This window comes from Canis lupus, chromosome X, assembly GCF_011100685.1.
Source record: "Canis lupus familiaris isolate Mischka breed German Shepherd chromosome X, alternate assembly UU_Cfam_GSD_1.0, whole genome shotgun sequence".
In the NCBI taxonomy this organism is placed as follows: Eukaryota; Metazoa; Chordata; class Mammalia; order Carnivora; family Canidae; genus Canis; species Canis lupus.
This window is the reverse complement of record NC_049260.1, coordinates 36,019,205-36,043,108: the sequence shown is the minus strand read 5'-3', so window position 1 is coordinate 36,043,108 and position 23,904 is coordinate 36,019,205. Positions and strand designations below refer to the sequence as shown.

General features: G+C 42.8%; 1 protein-coding gene across 1 annotated transcript; it reads right to left on the bottom strand.

The window, feature by feature from the left end:
- Positions 1-11,647: 11,647 nt before the first annotated feature.
- On the bottom strand, positions 11,648-15,474 carry LOC111094865 (nyctalopin). Its single transcript, XM_038586494.1, has one exon. It carries the CDS (start codon positions 15,223-15,225, stop codon positions 13,609-13,611), a length of 1,617 nt encoding a protein of 538 aa, XP_038442422.1. The 5' UTR covers positions 15,226-15,474; the 3' UTR covers positions 11,648-13,608.
- Between the last annotated feature and the right edge of the window lie 8,430 nt (positions 15,475-23,904).

The window sequence follows — 23,904 nt, the reverse complement described above, 5'->3', positions numbered from 1 at the left end:
GCTTCAGAGAAATTGCCACAACAGCCCATGTTTACACAGCTTTCATGCCTGTTGCTATTTGAGCCGCTCAGAAAGATCACCAGACACATCCAAACTGCAGATCAGGAAAACCTGTCAGATTGCCCACTGCCTGCCCTCACTCCATCTGCAGATGTTTTGAGCCTGACATTTAGCAATCTTCTCATGGGCAGCACTCAGGACTCTGACACTAGGTTTATAATTTGCTCCAACCATTAACCTGTATTTTTTTTCTTTCCATAAGAAATGCTTCTTATTAATTACCTCAACTTTGAGAGCCCACCTACAGGAAGGACCACCTCCCGAAATGAGACCACTGTTTAACTGATACTGACCTATTCTTCAAGACTAAGACTGGTTCATGAGACATGGAGCAGACTTCTTCTTCTTCTTCTTTTTTTTTTTTTCCTTTGGAGCAGACTTCTTATATAAGGCCCAGAACAGAACAGTTAAACTCCAAGTAGGGAACAATGTCGATCGATGATATTTTACTTTAAAAAAAAAAAAAAGACTTGTCAAAAGGACAGAATGTTAATTTGTAACCATACCACAAGGACTTTTCAATGAAACACTATTCCAGATATGGGACAGATTCATGTGAATGACGCTCAGTTAAGTCAGAGGGCTCCATGATGCTGGGAACAAGCTAATTATACCAAATATCAGCCTTAAGTGACCCACTATCCAGCCTTAAGGAAATACTAGGTAAATGTTTAGTTCAGAAATTCTTGGCTAAAATCATTCTGGCACAATCAGTAAAGCATGCAACTCTTGATCTCAGGGTTATAAGTTTGAGCCCCACGTTGAATGTAGAGATTACTTAAAAATAAAATCGTATGGGGCACCTACGTGGCTCAGTCAGTTAAGTGTCTGCCTTTGGCTCAGGTCATGATCCCGGGGTCCTGGGATCGAGCCTCACATCGTGCTCCCTGCTCAGTGGGGAGTCTGCATCTCCCTCTCCATCTGCCTTTCCTCTCCCTCACGCTCTCTTGCTCTCTCTCAAATAAATAAATAAAATCTTTAAAATAAAAATAAAAATAGAGATGCCTGGGTGGCTCAGCGATTGAGCACCTGCCTTCGGCCCAGGATATGATCCTGGAGTCCCGGGATCGAGTCCTACATTGGGTTCCCTACATAGGCTCCTACATTGGGGAGCCTGCTTTTCTCTCTGCCTGTGTCTCTGCCTCTCTCTGTCTCTCATGAATGAATCAATAAAATCTTTAAAAAATAAAAATAAAATCAGCCTAAAGAAATAATAATAATAATAATCAACTTAAAATAATCTCATACCAAAGAGACATATCTTGGGGTGGCAAATTCTGCTTCCCTACAGTACCATGCCAGAAATGCAAAGAGATCTTGAAACACCCTTCACCTTGAAAATCAAGGGTCCAAATTTTGGCATTTTTTTTAATTGAAGTTTTTTTACTGAGATCATTATCAGTAAAGTTATCACTGAGATTGGCATGCAGTCATAAGAAATAACACAGAAAGATCCCGGTGTGCTTCTCCTAATTATCCCCAACGGTAACATTTTACAAAACTACAGTGCAATGTCACAGCTAGGATACTGACCTTGATATAGTCAACCCCACCAATCTTATTCAAATTTCCCCAGTTTTACCTGTATTCACTTGTGTGTAGTGTATGTATTTAGTTGCATACAATTTTATCACCTGTGTAAGCTCATGTATGCATTACCAGAGAAGATACAGAACAATTCCATCACAAGGATCCATCCTATTACCCTTTAGAGCCACACCCATATCCCCCCCAACCCAGTCCCTACCCCATGCAGCCAGTGATCTGTTCTCTACCTCCTCTTCTTCTTCTTCTTCTCCTCCTCCTCCTCCTCCTCCTCCTCCTCCTCCTCCTCCTTCTTCTTCTTCTTCTTCTTCTTCTTCTTCTTCTTCTTCTTCTTCTTCTTCTTCCTCTCCCTCTCCCTCTCCCTCTCCCTCTCCTTCTCCTCCTTCTCCTTCTCCTTCTCCTTCTCCTTCTTCTTTAGAGAGGGAGAGGGAGGAGGGGAGAGAGAGAGTCCTAAGCGGACTCCACGCTGAGTGCAGAGCCTGATATGGGGCTCAATCTCACAACCCTGAGATCATGACCTGAGCTGAAATGAAGAGTCAGACACTTAACCAAATATACCACCCAGGCACCCCTTAGTCTCCACTTCTAAAATGCTGTCATTTCAAACATCTTATTGAAATGGAATCTAACATATGTAAGCTTTTGAGATTGGCTTTTTTCACTAAGCATAACTCCCTGGAGCTTCATCCAAGTTGTTCTGCGTATCACTAGTTCATTCCTTTTTGCTGCTGAGTATTTTTCCTTGTTATAGCTATACCACAGTTTGTTTAACCACTCCACCATTGAAGGACATCTGAGCTGGTTCCAGTTTTTAGCTATTATGAATAAAACTACTATGAACATTCATGTACAGGTTTTTGTGTGAACATAATTTTCATTTACTGGGGTGAATGACCAGGAGTACAACTATTGAGTTGTATGGTAGCTACATGTTAATTTTGGAAGAAATTGCCAAAATTTTCCAGAATTTCCATACCCTTTTCATTCCTACCAGCTCTACGTGAGTGACCCAATTTCTCCCCAGCCTCACCAGCATTTGGTGTTGTCATTATTTTTTATCAAGTCATTCTCATAAGTATGTGGTGTTATCTCACTGTGGTTTTAATTTGTATATTTCTAATGGCTATTAATGTTAAACATCTTTTCATGTGCTTATTTGCCATCTGTATATCTTCTTCAGCAAAATGTCTGTTTATGCCTTTTGTCCATTTATTTTTACCTTTTTTTTTAAGTCTCTAGGCCCAGCGTGGGGTTCAAACTCACAATGCCAAGATCAAGTATCGCATGCTCTACTGACTGAGCTAGCCAGTCACTCCACCTTTTTTTCTTTAAGATTTTATTTATTTATTTGAGAGAGAGAGAGAGCACAAACAGGGGAGTCACAGAGGAGGAGGCCCCACCGAGCAGGAAGCCTATGTGGGGCTTGATCCCAAGACCCTGGGGTCAGGACCTGAGCCAAAGGCAGACACTCAACCAACTGAGCTACCCAGGCTCCCCCCTGCCTTTTTTTTTTAAATTGAGGTATAATTGCAATACATTATATTAGTTTCAGGTATACAGCATAATTTGACATATTGCAAAATGATCACCACAATAGATCTAGTTAACATCAGTCACCATACACGCAGAATTTTTTCTTGTGATGAGAACTTTTAAGATTTACTCTTGTAGCAACTTTCAAATGTGCAATGCAGTATTAACTATAGATACCATGCTGTACATTACATCCACAGGACTTATTTATTTTATAATTGGAAATTTTTACCTTTTGATTCTCTTCACCCATTTCACTCACCTTACCCCAAGCGTCTGGCAACCACCAATCTATTCCCTGTATGTATGTGCTTATTTTTTGTTTTTAGATTCCACATAAATGAGGTCATATGGTATTTGTCTTTCTCTGATTTATTTCACTTAGCATCATGTCTTCGAGGTCCACCTATGTTGTCACAAATGGCAAGATTGCATTCTTTTGTATGGCTGAATCACACTTTTTTTAAAGATTTTATTTATTCATGAAAGACACAGAGAGAGAGGGGCAGAGACATAGGCAGAGAGAGAAGCAGGCTCCATATAGGAAGCCTGATGTGGGACTCGATCCTGGAATTCCGGGATCATGTCCTGAGCCAAAGGCAAACGCTCAACCGCTGAGCCACCCAGGCATCCCTGAATCACTCTTCTTTGTGTATATGTATGTATATATTTATACAAATATACATTTTCTTTATTCATCCATCAATGGAAACTTGGGTTGTTTCCATTATCTTTGCTATTGTAAATAATGCTGCAGTGAACACGGAGGTGCAGCTATCTTTTCAAGTTAGTGTTTTTGTTTTCTTCAGGTAAATACCCAGAAGTGGAATTGCTGGGTCATATGATGACTCTATTTTTAATTTTTTGAGAAACCTCCATACTCTTTTCCATAGTGCCTCCCGCAATTTACATTCCTAACAGTGCACAAGGGTTCCTTTTGCTCCATGTCCTCACCAACCCTTGTTATTTCTTTTTGGTAACAGCCATTTTGACCTGATGTGAGGTGATAGCTCATTATGGTTTTGATTTGCATTTGCTTGATGATGAGTGATGTTGAGCATCTTTTCCTGTGTCTGTTGGTCATCTATATGCCTTCTTTGGAAAAAATGTCTACTGCCCATTTTTTAATCAAATTGGGTTTTTATGCTTTTGAGTAGTATGAGTTCTTTGTATATTTTGGATACTAGCCCCTTATAAGATATATGCTTTGCAAATATTTTCTCCCATTTAGTAGGTTGCCTTTTTATTTCATTGATGATTTCCTTTGCTGTGCAGAGCTTTGCAATTTGATGTAGCCCTACTTGTTTATTTTTGCTTTTGTTGCCTTTGTGTTGGTGTCAAATTCAAAAACCCATCACCAAGACCAATGTCAAGGAGCTTACTGTTTTCTTCTAGGAGTTTTATGGTTTCAAGTCTTATACTCAAGTCTTTAATCCATTTTGAGTTGATTTTTGTGTATGGTGTAAGATAGTGATCCAGTCTCATTCTTTTGCACAATGCTGTGCAGCTTTTCCAGCACCATTATTAAAGAGACTGTCCTTTCCTCATTATATATTCTTGCCTCCTGTGTCCTAAATTAATGGATCATATATGCATGGATTTATTTCTGGGCTATTCTGTTTTGCCCATTTTCTAATTATACTGTTTATATTTTTACCATTGAGATGTCAAATTCCTTAGTAGGGTATGTGGTTTGCAAATATTTTCTCCCAGGTTGTAGGTTGTCTTTTCATCCTCTTCATATAGGCTTTTGCAGAATAAAACTTTTTCATTTTAATTAAATACAATTTGTCCATTTTTCTTTCCATGGATTGTCCTTTGATGTCAAGACTAAGAACTCTTTGCCTAGTTCTAGATTCCAAAGATTCTCTATTTTTTTCTCAAAGTTTTATTTATTTTTTAAATATTTTATTTATTCATGAGAGACACACAGAGAGAGGGAGAAACATAGGCAGAGGGAAAAGCAGGCTCCCTACAGGGAGCCTGGTATGAGACTTGACCCCAGGACCCTGGGATCATGACCTGAGCCAAAGGCAGAGGCTCAACCACTGAGCCATCCAGGCATCCTTTCAAAGTTTTATAATTTTATATTTTACATATAATTCCAAGATTCATTTTGAGTTAAGTTTTTTTTATAAAGTGTGAGGGTTAGATCAAAGTTCATTATTTTGCCTGTGGATGTCCAATTGCTCCAGAACCATTTGTTGAAAAGGTTACCCTTCCTCCATCAAAATGCTTTTGCACTTTTACCAAGTATCAGCTGAGCCAATTTGTGTGGGTCAATTTCTGGGTTCTCTATTCTGTTCATTGATCTATGTTTCGATATTCCTATCTCTGACAATACCACACTGTCTTGATTACCATAGCTATATAGTAAGACAACATCACGTGGATTCTTTCCACTTTATTCTTCTTTGTCAAGATTGGTTTAGCTATTCTATAGCCTCTTTCTCTCTGTATAAGTTCAAGAATATGCTTGTCTATATCTACAAATAACTTTGCTAAAATTGTGATAGAAATTACATTACTTCTACAGATCAATTGGGGAAGAACTGACATCTTTACTATGTTGAGTCTTCCAATCCATAAATACAGTATGTTTCTCCATTTATTTAAATCTTCTTTCTTTCATCAGCATTTCATAGAGATGCTGTACATGTTTTGTTTTTTTAAGTAGGCTCCATGCCTAGTGTGGAGCCCAATGCCGGGCTTGAAATTCACAACTCTGAGATCAAGATCTGAGCTGAGATCAAGAATTGGATGTTTAACCAATTGAGCCACGTAGGCACCCCCATGTTTTGTTAAATGTATATGTAAGAATTTCATTTTCTTTGGAGTGATTGTGAATGGTACAGTGTTTTTAATTTTGGTTTTCATGTGTACATTATATAGAAATATAACTGATCTTTCTTAAAGATTTATTTGAGAGATTGAGAGAGAGATAGAGCAGGGGGAGTGGCAAAGGGACAAGGATAGAGAGAATCTCAAGCAGACTCCCTACTGAGGGCAGAGCCCATTGCAGGGCTCTATCTCACAATCCTGAGATCATTGCCTGAGCTGAAATCAGGAGTCAGACACTTAACCAACTGAGCCACTCGGGTGCCCCAAAATATAATTGATTTTTGTGTATAGATCTTGCATCCTGTGATCTTGCTGAATATTATCAGCTCTAGGAATTTTTTTACATATTATCTAGAATTCCCTATGTGGAAAATTATGTCATTTGCAAATAAGGACAATTTTATGTCTTCCTTTCAAATATGTATGTCTTTTATTTCTTCTCCTTGACATACCACCCTAGCTAGAACTTCCAGTACTACATTGAATAAAAGTGGTGAGAGTGGGATGAGCACTGGGTGATAAGCTATAGGTTGGCAAATTGAACTCCAATTAAAAAAAAGAAAAAGAAAAAAAGTAGTGAGGTGGACATCCTCACCTCATTCCTGATTTTAGGGGAAAGCGTTTAGTCCTTCACCAGTAAGTATTATATTAGCTAACAGATTTCTTATGAATGTTTCTTTATCAAATTCAGGTCATTCCCCCATTTCTAACTTGCTGAGCATTTTTAATCATGAATAGGCATTATATTTTGTCAAATGCTTTTTCTGAACTAATTGTCATGATTATATGATTTTTTCCTTAGTTTGTTGATATAGTAGATTACATTGATTTTCAAATGTTGAAGCAGACTTGCATACCTGGAATAAATCCCACTTGATCATGGTGTATAGTTCTTTTGGAATCTTCTTTCACTCATTTCTTCTGAACTTCAACTATTAGCTTCAGAAGAGAAGGCTTCCCAGAGATGAAAAGTGTCACATCACTATCTAAAGACAGGGAAGTTTACTCTGGGTCTAGAGCTTTGAAACCTGGATTCAAATCCCAGTTTTGGCATTTACTAGTCCCAGACCTTTGGCAAGTCACTTAATTCTCTAAACCTCAGCTTCCACATCTGTAAAATGGGGATAACAATGCCTAAGTGAGAGAATTAGAGGATGAGGCACTATCTGGCACATAATAGGTAGTTAATAATGGTTACCATTTGAATTCCAGGGCAAAAAGCATTTTAAAGAAGAATTAGAAACATTTTAGGAAGACAGTTAAATATAATATTAGGAACAGCACCCAGAGGTGACATAGCACAGTTTATCCAAAATGATCATAATCTCTGTAATCATTTACCCTTGGGTTTTCTTTATTCATGTTATTAGATGTTTTAATAATAGATGTCACCGTGAGACACCAAGAGGGTCATTCTAAGATGCTCTCATTATTAGTTATTAACTTGTTAAATGAAACAGCCATTAGTGCTCTGCAGGCCTCTACAGAACCTCGCTGCAGGGACCCCATAGTCATTAGCCACCTGGTCTGCACACATCACTTCACCCTGCCTCTTCAGGCGATGAAAGAGCATCTTGATCCTAATTGCTCAGGTGCTCTTCAAAACCCCCAATCTTACTTCTTTTGATCTAACTAGGTGTTTTTTTTTAAGATTTTATTTATTATTTGGGAGAGAGAGGGAGAGAGAGATAGCAAGGAGAGCATGCCAGCACAAACGTGGGGAGAGGGAGAAGCAGGCTCCCTGGTGAGCTGGGAGCCCGACATGGGGCTCAATCCCAGGACATTGGGATCATGACCTGAGCCAAAGGCAGATGCTTAACCGACTGTGCCACCTAGGCGCCCCTCTAACTAGGTTTTTAAATATGGTATAAATAAGGCAAGTCTACTTTTTGGTGGTGAGATGCAAGAAAATAAATTGGCTGGGGGAAGAATAATCAACAAATGAAATAGAGGCCTGCACTTTACTTTCAACCCCAAGCTCTTTGAAAACAAGTAAGGAATCAAATTGATCTATGACACTGGCTTACAGATATTCATGATTATGAGCCATGGTGACAGATGCATTTTCATATTGTATTCTGGGGCACACAAAGAAGGCATGCTTACACATATATATAACTATGCCAAAGTTTAATGAAATAGTTAAACTAACTAGTTTAAACTAGTTTAACTAACTAGTTAAATAGTTCTGTTAACTATCATACATACATACATAACTTTAGTGATATGTGCTAATGTTTCCCCACCTACTTTGTCTCTATTATTTAATGCTGGTTGCCACTACCAATGCCAAGACCCATTGAATGGATCCTAAGTGAGTGAAGGATCCTGAGTGAGCTGTGAGTGAGCCTCGGCCATGAGGTCACATATGCCCACAAAGAACTCCTGCTAAGCTGCCGGGAACCACAAGATAAGTCCTCCGTAGGTCTCCCAGCAGTTTGGTGTCTCTGTCTGGCTGAGCAAAAACTTTTTCTCTTCTCAGGATGACAGATATAAACGTCAACAACATTTCAAGGGAACTCCCTTGAAAATGGCAAATGTTTATCTAAGTGCTTCTAAATTTTCTGTGCCTGGAACACAAATAGAAGGAATAAAAGTAACGTTCATTCAGCAGCTGAAGTTAGCCAGGCACCTGGTGCAGGGGTCCATGTTTCACTGCAGCCTCGCACCTCAGGCCACAGGGAGACAGATGCCAAAGTGTTCTTTGAAACCAGAGGCTGTTCATGACTCCTTCTCTAATCAGCCCCTGTGAGATGGGGGGAGTGGGGAGGGGGCGGTTAAGATCCAGTTATTACTGCTGCCTAAACCATAAAAATACCACCAGTCCCCTGGCATAACAGCTACCCCCCTCAGCCTTTCCTGACCACACTGGCAGGGACGAGCTTTCAGACTTCTGAAACCCAGAAAAATTTAATGTCACAAGCAGTTTCTAGCCCCTGGAATGGAGATTTGGGCGGGCCTCCTCTGAGACTGTCCTCTGCTCTGTGAAGCCCTCAGGCTCAGTACAAACAAAAGGCAGGATCCATCCCCTCACTCTTGGGAGGCAAACACAATCTCAGAGAGGGAAGTGAAGGGTCCTCTTTCAGAACAGAAAAACAGAGTATCTTTCAAGATAAACAAAAACCAAAACACTGGTGTATATATACGTAACACTTAAAAAGGTTGGGACTGTTGTATCTTTAATCAGAGCTGTGTCTCCCAGTCTCCCTGATGTGGGGGTTTTTTTGGAGAGAAATGCTACTTTATTTTTTTTTAAGATTTTATTTATTTATTTATTTATTCATGACAGACTCGGAGACAGAGGCAGAGACACAGGCAGAGGGAGAAGCAGGCTCCACGCAGGGAGCCTAACATGGGACTCAGGTCTCGGATCACGCCCTGAGCTGTAGGCAGCACTAAACCACTGGGCCACTAGGGCTGCCCCAGAAATGTTACTTTAACAGTGTCCCTGGAACTGCTGTTAGTTTTCTTGGAGCTCTGAACCACAGTTGCAAGCAACATGGTACCGTGATGAAAAAGGGACTGGTGGTGGGTGAGGGGGGTGGGCTGAATTTCTGGACTTGACTAGCCCCCTCAGTTCTCATGGACCCCACCGTGGAACTGTGTGGGACATCTTATGGGGCGTGCTGCAGAGGGCAAAGCTGGCTGCTACCTGTAGAGTGGGGAGGTGGGCTTTACCCTGCCGGATAAGGAAAAAAAGAGTCCTCCCTGGGAGTTTGTCTCAGAAACACAGCAAAGCCTGGGCATTTCCAGTGGGGGGAGAGGGGATCATGGGAAAATAAGAGGAATTAGGCCAGCCCGCAGCCCAGCCACATGGGCCCCTGAGGGGTTTAATGTCTGTGGATTCCACCAAAAGCCACATCCAACACTAGTCAGAGGGGCTACTTGCTTCTCTTCCATGACACTGATCCTTTGGAAAGGTCTCCTTCACTTTTGTGCTGTGAGGGATCCAGGGGGAGAACCTAAGCTGTCCTTTGGCCAGAGGGCTAAAGGGGAGAACAGGGTCAGGGGGAGCCAATGGCTAAAGACAGCTGTGCCCAGCAGACAAGTGTCCCCTAGAGGGCAGCATTTTGGTGGCCTGACAAAGAGGTTGGTGGATGGGGGCTTTGGTCATCCCCATGAATCCTGGGCAGGGAGACCTCTTAGAAATAGCCAAGGAGCTCACCAAGAGAAAATTTTCCAAAGATCGAGCTCCCAAAGATCTGAATACTGTTTGTGTGGAAAACGTTTTCTAAAGGGAAAAATATGAACCTTGTCTCTACATTTTCTCTCCCCTTTCTTGAAAGAACCAATTCAGTGAAGCCACAGCCTTCCTCTTGGCTGGAGCAAATATTGTGTTCAAAGCCTAGCTGGGGTGCCAGAAAGATGCAACAGTCCCAACCTTTTTAAGTGTTACGTATATATACACCAGTGTTTTGGGTTTTGTTTATACTGGCTTGCCCACCAGATGATTTCCCCCTCAAGCCTCTATGTCCTCTGACAGTTCTGAGAAGCCCAGGCTTGACTCTATCAGGTGAGCTGCCTGGAGCTGCTCCAGAGGATTGCTGGTGTTCACCAAAGTCCCCAGTTCTCCTCTCTTTCTGGGCACACAGGAGGACCACACTTCCCTGCCTTGGTGAAGTTAAATATGGCTGTGTGACATTTTTGACCAAAGGAGGGTGAGAAGTAACACAAGTTGCATCTGGGTGGAAGCGTCTGAGAACGATGCCTGGTTCTCCCAAGCTTTCCTTCTCTGTTGCAGCAACCCCTAGAACTCATGTTTGGATAACAATGTCTGAAAACGGCAGATCCTTCATCAGCTTGGGTGCCTAAGTGGCTACAAGGGGCAGAGCATGTAAGCCCATGTGCATAAGCAAGAAATGACCCTCGGGAAACCACTGAAGTTTGGGGATTGTTGGTTACCACGGCATAAAATGGTTCATCCAACAGGTACACTTACTTTGCCTTAGCAGAATCCATGGCACCTAAGGATTTCTCAAGGTACTATTAGCCAATAATGGGGTGGGAAACGTAATGAACTCAAAACTGGGAACTCCACTCCCTGTTCTTGCATGAAAGCTCATAATGGCCACAATTCACTGGGAACCCGTTCCAGGCAACTCTGGATCTGTTTGGCAGTAAGTAACTCCCACGTTCCCATAATTCTACTGGGCTGGATAGTTCTATAAAAAATCTGTCTCCCCGGAGGCTATTTCAGTGTTGATACTTGTTCAAAAACATTCAGTCAGACAAATGTTCATTAAAAAGTTGGCCATCTAACCACCAGGCAGAATTGGAGCAGCGCTTTGAGACTGACTCTGAGGAACCGGCTCCAAATGAAAGGAAGGACATTCCTCCCAAGGCGGCATCTTGTTCCTCAGTAACACGGGCTGCATGTCCGCTGTGGCCTTCCATGGTTACCCGAACGCAGAGATCTGGTCTCCAGGATTCTCGTGATCCTTACTCAGTTACCATAGCCACAACACATGGTTTGAACAAACAACATTTCTGACCTCATCTGGTTCTCACATTTGAAAAGTAAGACATTTGCAGAGCGAATTCATTTTAAAACCTTAAAGTCAATCGGCGGATTTGCAATTTTGAGTATTGCGATCAAACGAACACAAGGAACCTTTTCCCCCACTCAGAGGAAAAAGAACGACTGCCTAAAAAATCACTGCAACAACTGTTGAAATTTCAATACAGAGTATATTTTAAATAATAGTATCCTACCAATGATAGCGTTCCTGATAGGAAATACATGCTGTGGTTCTTAGGGGTGAAGGGCTGTGATGTTTACAACTAACTCAAACTACATATGGCAAATACAGTAAAATGATAACAACTGGGAAACTGAGGTGAATGGCCAAAGTGTTCACTCTCCTATCCTTGCAACTTTCCTAGAGGTTTGAGACTTTTCAAAATAAATTTCCAAAAAATCATGCATGTTCCAGATTAGTGACTTTCAAACTTTCTTAACAATAGCCCACAATAAAATATAAATTGTAATCAGTGATCCAGATGCAGAATACACACATACACATATCATCTGAGCAAATGCATACAAATTAAAGTTTCATATAACAATACCTGTTACACATAAGACTCTGTGACTTTCCTGTTCTATCTTGTTTTTATTTTACTTTTCTAAAGATTTAATTTTTTATTCATGAGAGACACAGAGAGAGAGGCAGAGACATAGGCAGAGGAAGAAGCAGTAATGCGGGCTTGATCCCAGGACCCCGGGCAGACACTCAACCACTGAGCCACCGAGGTGCCCCTACCTTGTTTTTTTAAATGCTGGTTGTGACTCGTTGGGTTGATTGACCACAAATAGTCACAATCTATTTGAACACTCCTACCCTCAGAAGCAACATTTCTGATACTTAGTATTACCTAGAGACACAGAAGAAGTACTATCACCATGAAGACCTGACAACTTGGTGCACCCTGAATTATGTGGGCTTTGAAAACCCACATCTTCAAATACAGACAAAGGAATTTGGGACATTAAAAGTAGGGATTTTGAGCATGTTGACAGATGCAGTCATCGTTACTTGTGTGTGGAGAACTGCCTGAACAAGTATTTAGCAGACATATGGAATTTGCCACTCAGGCCTGGGGGCTTCCAGTTGGCCAACTCCCACCCTGGGAAATCTCTTCCGGCCTCCTTCCCAGCTACTGGCTGCCTCCTTGCCTCCTGGACATTAGCCCCAAGGTGCGCGGCCCAGAATAATTTCCACATCTAACAGGATCATCCAGGCTGGAGACTCCCTGCCCTGCTAACAGCATTTCTGCCTTCCGAACACTTCCCACAAAACCTAAGAAAAAAGGATTTTGTGGCCTCCATGGAGATTCACAATCCATGTTTGCATATGAAAGACTCTAAAAAAAATTCCTGCAGTACAGAAACTTAACTTTTTTTTTAAATCTTGGGATTTTACACACTTTTTTTGTACATAGAAACCCCCTCCCCCTTCTTCCCCCCCTTCCCTGCCCTAAAGCTGCTTTGTGGCTAAAGCCTCCCCTCCGAATAACTGTAGAGTAAGGGAAAGAGACTTCTATTTTCAATGTCTCCTAACACATTCCATACCCCTGGAACCACCACCAACCCCTTGGGTCTAAGTTCCTCTCACATCGCCCTTCTCTCTCCTTCTGTCCATCTTCCTGGACTCTAGTGTCCCCTTCCCCTGCGGGAGGAGGAGGGTAACTATAGTGGAAAACAAAGGGACCGGGCTTAATGGGCTGTCCCACCAGGAAAACTGGCACAGTCTAATTCAGGCACTGCAGTCCCTGTTTCCTGGAAGATGGGGGCAAGGGATGGGGGGAGAGCCCTGTAGCCCTAGGAGGTTCCAATTCCTAATTTTCTCTCGGGAGGGCCCATGTTCACTCTTGCTTGTCTTCTCCAATTGATGCTCATGTGACATGAGCGGAAATCCATTCCTCTTCCCACCTCCACCCCATCCCCCGCGTGGCATTTCCCCGGGTTCTCCTCTTCCTAGAGCCATATCTGAAAGTAAACTGTCCCTTCCATCAACACCTGCCCCCCGTCCTGTTCCCCTCTCCCCCCACCACAAATACGCTCAAGCCCAGTTAGCTAAACCTTCCCCCACTGGCCAAGGCCATCTGGGCTACCCCAGTGAGGCAAGGTTAGTCCATGCTTAGGACGAACACCACGCTGAGCAGGAAGCCAGAGCTGAGGAGAAACCGGGTGTCGTGGCCAGAGACAACCAGCCCACTGGAGGGAAGGCTGTCGGACAGGGAGGTGTCGAGCGGCCCCTCGGTGGTGTTGGCCACCTCCTCCACCGGGACCCTCGGGGCCAGCAGCTTGGAGAGGAGGCTGCTGAACCTACTCACGGTGGTGGCCGCTGGCTCTGGGGACGGGCCTGGGCTGGATGCGGTGAAGTTCAGCTCCTCCGGGTCCACACAGAGGCCATCGGAAGAGCGCCCGAAGGCCACCTGGCTGAGGTCCAGGCCGGCCACGGAGCCCGGGGCGGCGCACGGCACGTCGGCCACGCGCCCGGAGCTCTCCATCCAGTCGCGCAGCCACTCCAGGCGGCAGTCACAGCGCCACGGGTTGCGGAAGAGAAAGAGGCGGCCCAGGAAGAAGCCAGGCTGGAAGGCGGCCCAGGCCAGCACAGTGAGTTGGTTGCCATTGAGGTGCAGGGCGAGGAGGCCCGAGAGGTTCTGGAAGGCGCCCTCCTCCACGAAGGCGATGCTGTTGCGGTCCAGGTAAAGCAGCTCAAGCTCGGCCATGTCGGCGAACCAGGCGCGCGCCACGAGCCCCAGCGCGTTGCCGCCCAAGTTGAGCGTGCGCAGGCGGCGCAGGCCTAGAAAGGCTTCGGCGGGCAGCTCGGCCAGCAGGTTGTCGTTAAGCAGCAGGTGCTCCAGGGCGCCGCAGTCGCGGAAGGCGCCTGCGTGCACCGCGCGGACGCGGTTGGCCTGCAGGCTGAGAGAGCGCAGGCGCCTCATGCCCAGCAGCGAGCTGGAGGCCACCGCCTCGATGCGGCTGTGCTCCAGGTGCGCATGCGTCAGGTTGGCCAGCCCGCGCAGCGCGCCGGGCACGCGGCGGAAAAGGTTGTCGAAGGCGGCGAGCTCGCGCAGGGCCGGCAGCTCGGCCAGGAGGCGCTCGGGCACGGTGAAGAGGCGGCAGGAGGCCAGGTCGAGGCGGCGGAGGCGGCCGAGAGCGGCGAAGGTGCGAGCGTGCAGGTAGCGCAGCTCGCCGTTGTGCGCCAGGCGCAGCTCGGCCAGGCGTGGCAGGCCCTTGAAGGCGCCGGGCGTGATGAAGGACAGGTTGTTGTGGCGCAGCGACAGGCGGCGTAGCGACGGCAGCGTGCCAAAGGCCCGCTCGCCCAGGAAGCGCAGGCCGTTCCGGTCCAGGTCGATGGAGGCCGCCTCGCACGGAAACTCAGCCGGCACCCGCAGGAGGCCGGCGCGGTCACAGCGCACAGAGCAGCCGCGCTCCGTGCTGCTGCAGGCGCAGGCGGTGGGGCAGGTGCGCGTGCAGGCCTCCTCGGCCCAGGCACCGAAGACCACCGCTGGGAGGTGGGAAGGGCGAGGGAAGAAATAGAAGGAACAACCGTCAGCCTGAGCGTCGCCCCAGTAAAGTCCTACCTGCCCATGAGGCAGGATTCGGCCCTCCACCAAGTTCCCATACCTCCTGCATAAGCGCGCCCCCCGAGTGGCCTCCTTCCGGCTCCCAGACCTTAAGGCACACGGAGGTTCCCACCCACGCAGCCCTCCCCTTTGCTTTCCAGTTACCTTCATCGGCAAACCCCGGCTGGGATTCGGGCATGTGAGCCAATTCTAAACACTCTCTTGCTTATGATGTCACTTGGTGCTCTCCTAGAATTTGGCCTAGAGGGTTCATTGCATGCATAGGGGGACCTGGAGGGCATCACCGTGGCCTGTGCTTTAGTCCTGTACTGCCCAATACCGTACTCACTAGCCACATGTGGCCACTGTCCATTTGGAATGTGGCTAACCAGAATTGAGATGTGCTGGGAATGTAAAATACCAAAGACTTAGTACAAAAAAAAAAAAAAAAGGATAAATTATCAATAGTTCTTATATCGATTGCATGTTGAAATGGTATTTAGATATCTTGGATTAACTACAATATTAAAATTAATGTCAGCTGTTTCTTTTTACATTTTTAATGGGACTACTTAGAAAATTTAAACATATGTGGCATGCGTTATATTTTTATTGATGCTGCTCTAGTCCCTCCCACCATAAGAATTCAATTCCTGAAACACACACACATCACACACACACACACACACACACGCACTGAGGAAATTAAGCCTCATCAAAAAGAATTAGGAAACAGGAGGTTGGGAAAGAAAGAAAAGCCTGTCAATCTTTTTTTTTTTTTTTAACAATCACTAAATTTAAGCCATAAGGAGCATTCTAAATAAACTAACAATGACCTTCTTACACATCTCAAAAAAATAATTGTGGACACTGTGGAGTTAATTATCATCCACCAGCCCTTGCTCTCACGGGAAAGAATGGTGCTTATAAATTAATTTTGTTCTGAGTATTTGAATGGAGAATCAGATAAAGACTTCAAAAGCCCTCCAGTAGGCTTGCCACATGCAGCAAAACAGAATGGTAGCCAGAGGTCACAAGCCCCATCTTGAGTTCCAATGGAAAAGGCAGCATGGGGGATCCCTGGGTGGCGCAGCGGTTTGGCGCCTGCCTTTGGCCCAGGGCGCGATCCTGGAGACCCGGGATCGAATCCCACATCGGGCTCCCGGTGCATGGAGCCTGCTTCTCCCTCTGCCTGTGTCTCTGCCTCTCTCTCTCTCTCTCTCTGTGACTATCATAAATAAATAAAAAAAAAAATAAATAAATAAATAAAAAAAAAAAAAAGAAAAGGCAGCATGGAAGATGCACAAGTTTTATTTTCTGGCCAGGAGCAGCTCGCAGGTGGAGTGTGCTCAATCTGAAATTCCTGCAGAGGAACAAAGGTACCCACATGTAAACCTGACCACTGATACTCATAATTTCTAGCCCTCCTCAGCAGTACTCCCAAATCCTAGCAAACATCCCTGACCTACCATTCAGTCAGTCCCACTGTGTACATATTACCCTGCCTTGCCAGTGGAAGCCCTTGTCCGAACCTGAAGGCGTGGCCACACAAGGAGTGTGCAGAATATGCTTGCTGCTGCCTCTGTGGCTTTGTTCTGCTTCCAGTGTCTTGCGTACAGTTGTTGTGGACATTCCATGTTTTTTCAGCTGCTAGGAAGGGGTTCAGCTCTCTCAGACTTGGCAGAGAACACTCAGCCCTTTGAGCAACCCTTCTGTTGTGAACTGTAGCTAGTTCAACATTCTGATGTTACAGAGGCTTGACTTGGCTCTTCCCTCTTCCTAAGAACTGTAAACTAGATGCGTAAACTAGATGCGTAGCTTCCAGAAAGGTTCTTGCACCCTGTGCTGAGCTTAACTGTAAACAGGGCAGCGGTTGGGCTAGAGAGACACCCTTTTAGAGAGACAGAGCCAAAGATATAACCTTAACTCCAGGCATCAGCTGGACAAGGGTGGGACCTTTTTCTATCAACTCTTCCAACTAGGTCAAGTAGAAGGCATCAGATTTCCTTACAAATAGTCTTTCATTCTACTCTCTTCTTTCTAATTAAGAGAAGTGCACTCTCAACCACATGACTCATGTTTCTACTTCACAATAGCTCACATTGTTCTGGGCACACAAAATGTTTGCAAAATTAAATGGAATCAATGCTTTCCTCTGTAATGATTCCTCCTGGAGGATGTCATTTATTAAAACAAACACAAAAAACATTTTTAAAAAACCTCTTTATCAAGGAATTCCAAGGTTTATGACAGGGATTAGTCAATAAAATGGAGCTGCCAATTTTTCTAAAATACATGCAACAGGGGTGGGAATGAAGCTTTTAATTTTGTATCCTCTTTGTCTTTTAAATGTTGAACCATGTGAAGGTATTCCTTATTTCAGAAAATAGATTAAGATTTATTTTAAATGTTAAACACTCAAGATGTTGCCACTATTAGAGACCTATTTTCTTTTTTTTTTTTTTAAGATTTTACTTATTTATTCATGAGAGACACAGAGAGAGAGAGGCAGAGACACAGGCAGAGGGAGAAGCAGGCTCCATGCAGGGAGCCTGATGTGGGACTCAATCCCAGGACTCTGGGACCACAACCTGAGCCAAAGGCAGATGCTTAACCACTGAGCCACCCAGGTGCCCCTAGAGACCTATTTTCAACCTCTGAAACTTTAATAGCCATTAGGAATTACTACTTAACTGGATTGCTTAATGAAATTTAAGTTAAATCAAGTAAATTCTCAGAACAGACAACCAAAATCCAGTATTGGTTTACCCAATATGAAGACTATGTACATGCCTAATGATTCAGAAAAGCAGGACACTAAAACATTATTTTTACAAAATAATAACATATTTGGGTGAGTTCTGCTTGTAATAATGGCAGAGTAGCTTGTATCAGACTAACATTCCTGCTGATAGCTAGTGTAAACTCTGAAAAAATATTTAAAGAAAAAGTGTTTGAAGGCACTGGAGAGCAACCTAAACAGGCAACCAGAGTAGATACAACCCTTAAGAGAAGAGAAGCTAGGGTGCCTGGGTGGCTCGGGTGGTTAAGCGTCTACCTCTTGATTTTTTAATTTTAGCTCAGGTCATGATCTCAGAGCTGTGAGATTGAGCCCCCGTGTCAGGCTCTGTGCTGGGGTATGGAGCTTGCTTAAGATTCTCTATCCCCCGCTCCCTCTACCCCCCCTTCTAAAAAAATTAATTAAAAAAAACTAAGAGAGGCAAACTAGATGAAGCCACATTTATCTGACTTTTCCTTATACCTGAATAACACTGTGTGTTAACTATACTGGAATTTTTAAAATAAATTTTAAAAATGAAAATGAAAAGAAAACTGGCTTTTCCTCTTAGGGCATTTCCAAGTTCCCTCTGCAGACAGGAAATGAGCTCAAGCAGAAAGCAAGAGTCTTATCAGGCTGACAATTTAGAAGTCAGAGTATTATAGCTGCCACGGTGGCTGGAAATTGAGGAGGAAAAACATGGAAAAGAAGGAGCCACAAAATTGGCATACATACTCTCCTTATATCCTTATTTGAGTCCTAAAGTGCATATATGTGGGGTGACTCCAAAGAGCCAAGAACTGAAACACCAAGATTTCAACAATTTCCCAGTAATGGGAGACAGATTAAGAGTTCAAGGTCCACCAAGTTAGAAGGGCTTGTAAAATACCTCAGGCTTTCCACTGAAACCCCAGAGGGCCACACCTTAGGAGTGAAGACCATTTCCCAGGACAAAGGGCAAAACTGAACTAGGCCTACTGTAACAAAGCCTAAAACTAAGCCTCCCCAGTATGAAGGTGACCTGCCAGTAAAGTGAATGCCATACAAAACTCAATACTCTTCAAAGGAAGATACAGAATCTAGAATTCTTTTTAACTACTATCTCTCACATCTTGTATACAAATAATACTAGATAGTAAAGTAGCAAAACATTACACTTACCAAAAGGAAAAAAGAAGTAGTTAGCAGAAGTAGACCCAAAGACTGCCCAGATGTTGGAATTACCAAACAAGGATTAATTATAAATATGTTAAGAAATTTACAGGAAAATATGGATATAATGGGTGAAGATATAGGGAATTTGAATTTTAGAAGAGATGAAAACTAAAAATGAGCCCAATGGGAATCTTAGTACTAAAATAATACATATTTGAAGTTTTTTAAGATTCATTTATTTATTTTAGAGACAGCACAGTGGGGAAGGGGATAAGGAGAGAGAAAAAGAGAGAGAGAATTCTCAAGCAGACTCCCTGCCAAGCACAGAGCCCAATGCAGGGCTCCATCCCACAACCCTGAGATCACAACCTGATCTGAAATCAAGAGTTGGACACCCAACCAACTGAGCCACCCAGGCACCCCATAATATTTGAAATTAAAAATAATCATTGAATAAGAAAAACAGATTAGACACAGCAGAAGAAAAGATTTCATGAACTTGAAAAGAGGTCAATAGAAATTACAGAAGCACAGAAAGAAAAGACTGGAAAAATTATGATTAGAACTTCAATGCTCTGTGGGATAATACCAAGCAATTAGACTAACATGCATGTATTTGGAGTCCCAGAGGAGAAAAGAGAGAGAATATGGCAGAAAAATAATTGAAGACAATTTCCAAAATTTGATTAAAACCAAGAAGCCCAGGAAATCCCAACTAATATCTCACATACACACAAATATACTTCTTTTAGACGTATCATAGTCAAACTGTTGAAAACCAAAGAAAGAAAATTCCTTAAAGCATCCAAAGAAAAAAGACATTATATAGAGTACACAACAAAAATGATGATGGACTTCTTATCAGAAAGCACATAGGCCCTAAGATAAGTTATACCTTAAAATTTTTTTAAAATTTTTTTAATTTAAAAATTGAGCATCTGTGGTTGAGCTCAGTGGTTCAGCATCTGAGCTCAGTGGCTCAGTGGTTGAGCATCTGTCTGCCTTTGGCTCAGGGCATGATCCTGGGTCCTAGGATCGAGTCCTGCATCGGGCTCCCCACAGGGAACCTACTTCTCCCTCTACCTATGTCTCTGCCTCTCTCTCTGTGTCTCTCATGAATAAATAAATAAAATCTTAAAAAAAATTATTTTAAGTAAACTCTACACCCAACGTAGGGCTTGAAATCACAACCCTGAGATCAAGAGTCACATGCTCTACCAAGTGAGCAGCCAGGTACCCCAAGAATTATCTATTTTAAAGTACTGGAAAAGGGGTGCCTAGCTGGCTCAGTGGGTAGAGTACGTGGTTTGATCTCGGGGTCGTGAGTTCATGCCCCATATTGGGTGTGGAGATTACTTAAATAAAAATAAAAATAAAAATAAAAATAAAAATAAATAAAGTGCTGGGGAAAGAGCAAATCTGGCAACCTAGAATTCTATATCCAATGAAAATATCTTTAGAAATGAAATAAAATAGTTATCTATTTTATTTATTTCAGGGTAAAAAATATGAGAAAATTCATCTCTAGCAGATCTTCCACATGACAAGAAATGAAGACATTCTTTAGCCTGAAGGAATGATAACTAGATGAAAATCAGGTCTACGGAAAGGAATGAAGAGCAACGGAAATGGTAAATATGTCACTAAATATAAAAGACTACTCTTTTCTTACCTTAATTGCTTAACAGGTAAGTGACTGTTTAAAGCCAAAATAACAATGCATTGTGGAGGTTTTAACATATGTAACTAACAGATATGACAACAACAGCATAAAGGATAAGAAGGGAGGTAAACTGTACTCTTATAAGGATCTTACATTATACATGAATTAATTAATGGCAGACTGTGATAAATTAAAGATGCATATTGCAATCCCTAGAAAATAAAAAAAAAGATTCTTGACATCTATCTTACACTATACACAAAAATTCATTTTAGGTGGACCAGAGACCTAAATGAAAAAGCTAGAACTATAAAGCTTCTTGAAGACAAGAGAGTATCTTTTGTGACCTAGTGGTAAGCAAAGACTTCTTAGAACCAAAAAGAAAAAAACATAAAAGAAGAAAGTAACAACTTGGACTTTATCAAAATAAAAAAAAAAGTCTGCTTTTTGCTATGCTATGACCCAGCAATTGCATTACTAGGTATTTATCCCAAAGACACAGATGTAGTGAAATGCCGGGACACCTGCACCCCAATGTTTATAGCAGCAAGGTCCACAGTAGCCAAACTGTGGAAGGAGCCTCAATGTCCTTCGACAGATGAATGGATAAAGAAGATGTGGTCTATATACATACAATGGAATATTACTCAGCCATTAGAAAGGACAAATACTGGGACGCCTCAGTGGCTCAGCGGTTGAGTGTCTGACTTTGGCTCAGGGCATGATCCTGGAGTCCCAGGATCGAGTCACACATCGGGCTCCCTGCAAGGAACCTGGTTCTCCCTCTGCCTGTGTCTCTGCCTCTCTCCCTTTCTGTGTCTCTCATGAATAACTAAATAAAAAATTTTTAAAAACTTTTAGAAAGGACAAATACCCACAATTTGCTTCAACGTGGATAGAACTGGAGGGTATTATGCTGAGTGAAGTAAGTCAATCAGAGAAGGACAAACATCATATGGTTTCACTCATACAAGGAATATAAGAAACAAAGGGTTGTGGAAGGGGAGGGGGTAACTGGGTGACAGGCACTGAGGAGGGCACTTGATGGGATGAGCACTGGGTGGTATACTATATGTTGGCAAATCAAACTTCAATAAAAAAATAATAAATTTTTTTAAAAAAGACAAAAAGTCTGCTCTTTGAAAGACACTGTTAAAAGAATGAAAAGAGAGGTGCCAGGGTGGCTCAGTTGGTTAAGCATCCAACTCTTGATTTGAGCCCGGGTCAGGGTCCTGGGATCAAGCTTTGCATTGAGCTCCACACTCAGAGAATCAGGACTCTTTCATCCTTTTCCCCTACTCACTCAAGCATGCACGTACATGCTCGCTCTCTCTCTTTTTAAAATAAATAAATCTTTTAAAAAGAGAGAATGAAAAGACAGGCCACAGACTGGGAGAAAATTGCTGTATATTTTCTCTGTATATATCTCATAAAGGACTTGTATCCAAAATATATAAAGAACTCTCAAAACTCAATAAGAAAACAAACAACTTAATTAATAAATGGGTAAAATATGTGAAGAAACACTTGACCAAAAAAAGATATACAGAAGGCAAATAAACATATAAAGATATGGTCAACATCATTAGTTGTTAGGGAAATGCAAATTAGAATTGCATCCTATTGGGACTCCTGGTTGGCTCAGTGGTCGAGCGTCTGCCTTTGGCTCAGGGTGTGATCCCAGAGTTCCAGGATGGAGTCCCACATCAGGCTCCCTGCATGGAGCCTGCTTCTCCCTCTGCCTGTGTCTCTGCCTCTCTCTTTCTATGTCACTCATGAATAAATACATAAAATCTTTAAAAAATAAATATTTTAAAAAGTCATGTGTAATACACATTACATAAGTAATACACATATATGTGTATATGACTTACATACAGAATATAAAAACAACTAGAAATGGGGACGCCTGGGTGGCTTAGCGGTTTAGCGCCTGCCTTCAGCCCAGGGTATGATCCTGGGGTCCCAGGAACAAGTCCCACATCGGGTTCCCTGCATGGAGCTTGCTTCTCTCCCTCTATGTCTATGCCTCTCTCTCTCTGTGGCTCTCATGAATAAATAAAGTCCTAAAAAAAAGAAAAAAGAAACAACTAGAAACGAATAACGAAAAGACAACTAAATAAAAATCGGTAAAAGACTTGAACACTGGGGATCCCTGGGTGGCTCAGCGGTTTAGAGCCTGCCTTTGGCCCAGGGCATGATCCTGGAGTCCTGGGATCGAGTCCCACATTGGGCTCCCTGCATGGAGCCTGCTTCTCCCTCTGCCTGTGTCTCTGCCTCTCTCTCTCTCTGTGTGTGTATCTCATGAATAAATAAATAAAATCTTTAAAAAAAAAGGACTTGAACACTTCACAAAAGAATATATTAAGCAGCCATTAAGCACATAAAAAGGTGCTCAATGACATCATTGGCCATTAGGGAATTGCCAATTAAAACCACAATGAGATTTCCCTAAACACCCACTAGAATGGCTATAGTTCAAAAGACTGACAATTCCAAATGTTGGCAGAGATATAGACCAACTGGATTCTCTTACATTGTTGGTGGGAGTAGAAAATAGTTCAATAAGTTTGCAAAACTTTGGCAGTGTCTATTAAAGCTAAACATATGTCTACCCTATGACTCAGCAATTCCACTCCTAGGTATTTACCCAAGAGAAACAAAAGATAGGTCCACATGTACAAGAATGCTCATAGTGGCTTATTCATAATAGATAAAAATTAGAAATTACTCAACAGTAGAGAACTAAAAAGGAATAAACTATTGATACAAACAACAAAAAAACATCATGTTGAGCCAAACAAACTTGACACAAAAGAGTACATACTATAGGATTATACTTCTATGCAGCCCCAGAACAGAGCTGCTGGCAGTTGCTCTGGGAGCTCAACAGAACAAGGCTTGCAGATGGACTCCACCCTGTAAGTCAGCAAATATCTACAAGATATAGTTTAGGAATGTTATCTGGGTGATAGGAGCATGTATCATGCATTCAAATTAATCAAAGTTTATGGGTTTCTTTTGCTCTTATAACTACCCACTTTTAATTAGTGTTTGCTCAAAGCTAAGCTTGCTACATTTTTTTTTCATTTAATATGACAATCTGCAAGGTATTATTCTCTTCTTCTTGTGAAGGAGGAAACTGAGGTTCAAGGTGATTAAATGACACCAGCTTCTGATTTTTGTCTTTCCATTATCCTGTCCTATCCCCCGCGCGACACATCTAGTCTCTCTGAGCTTCCGTCTCTTTAAC

Coding starts and splice junctions, on each gene's coding strand:
- LOC111094865 (XM_038586494.1), bottom strand. CDS start 15,225: ATGAAGGTAACTGGAAAGCAAAGGGGAGGGCTGCGTGGGTGGGAACCT.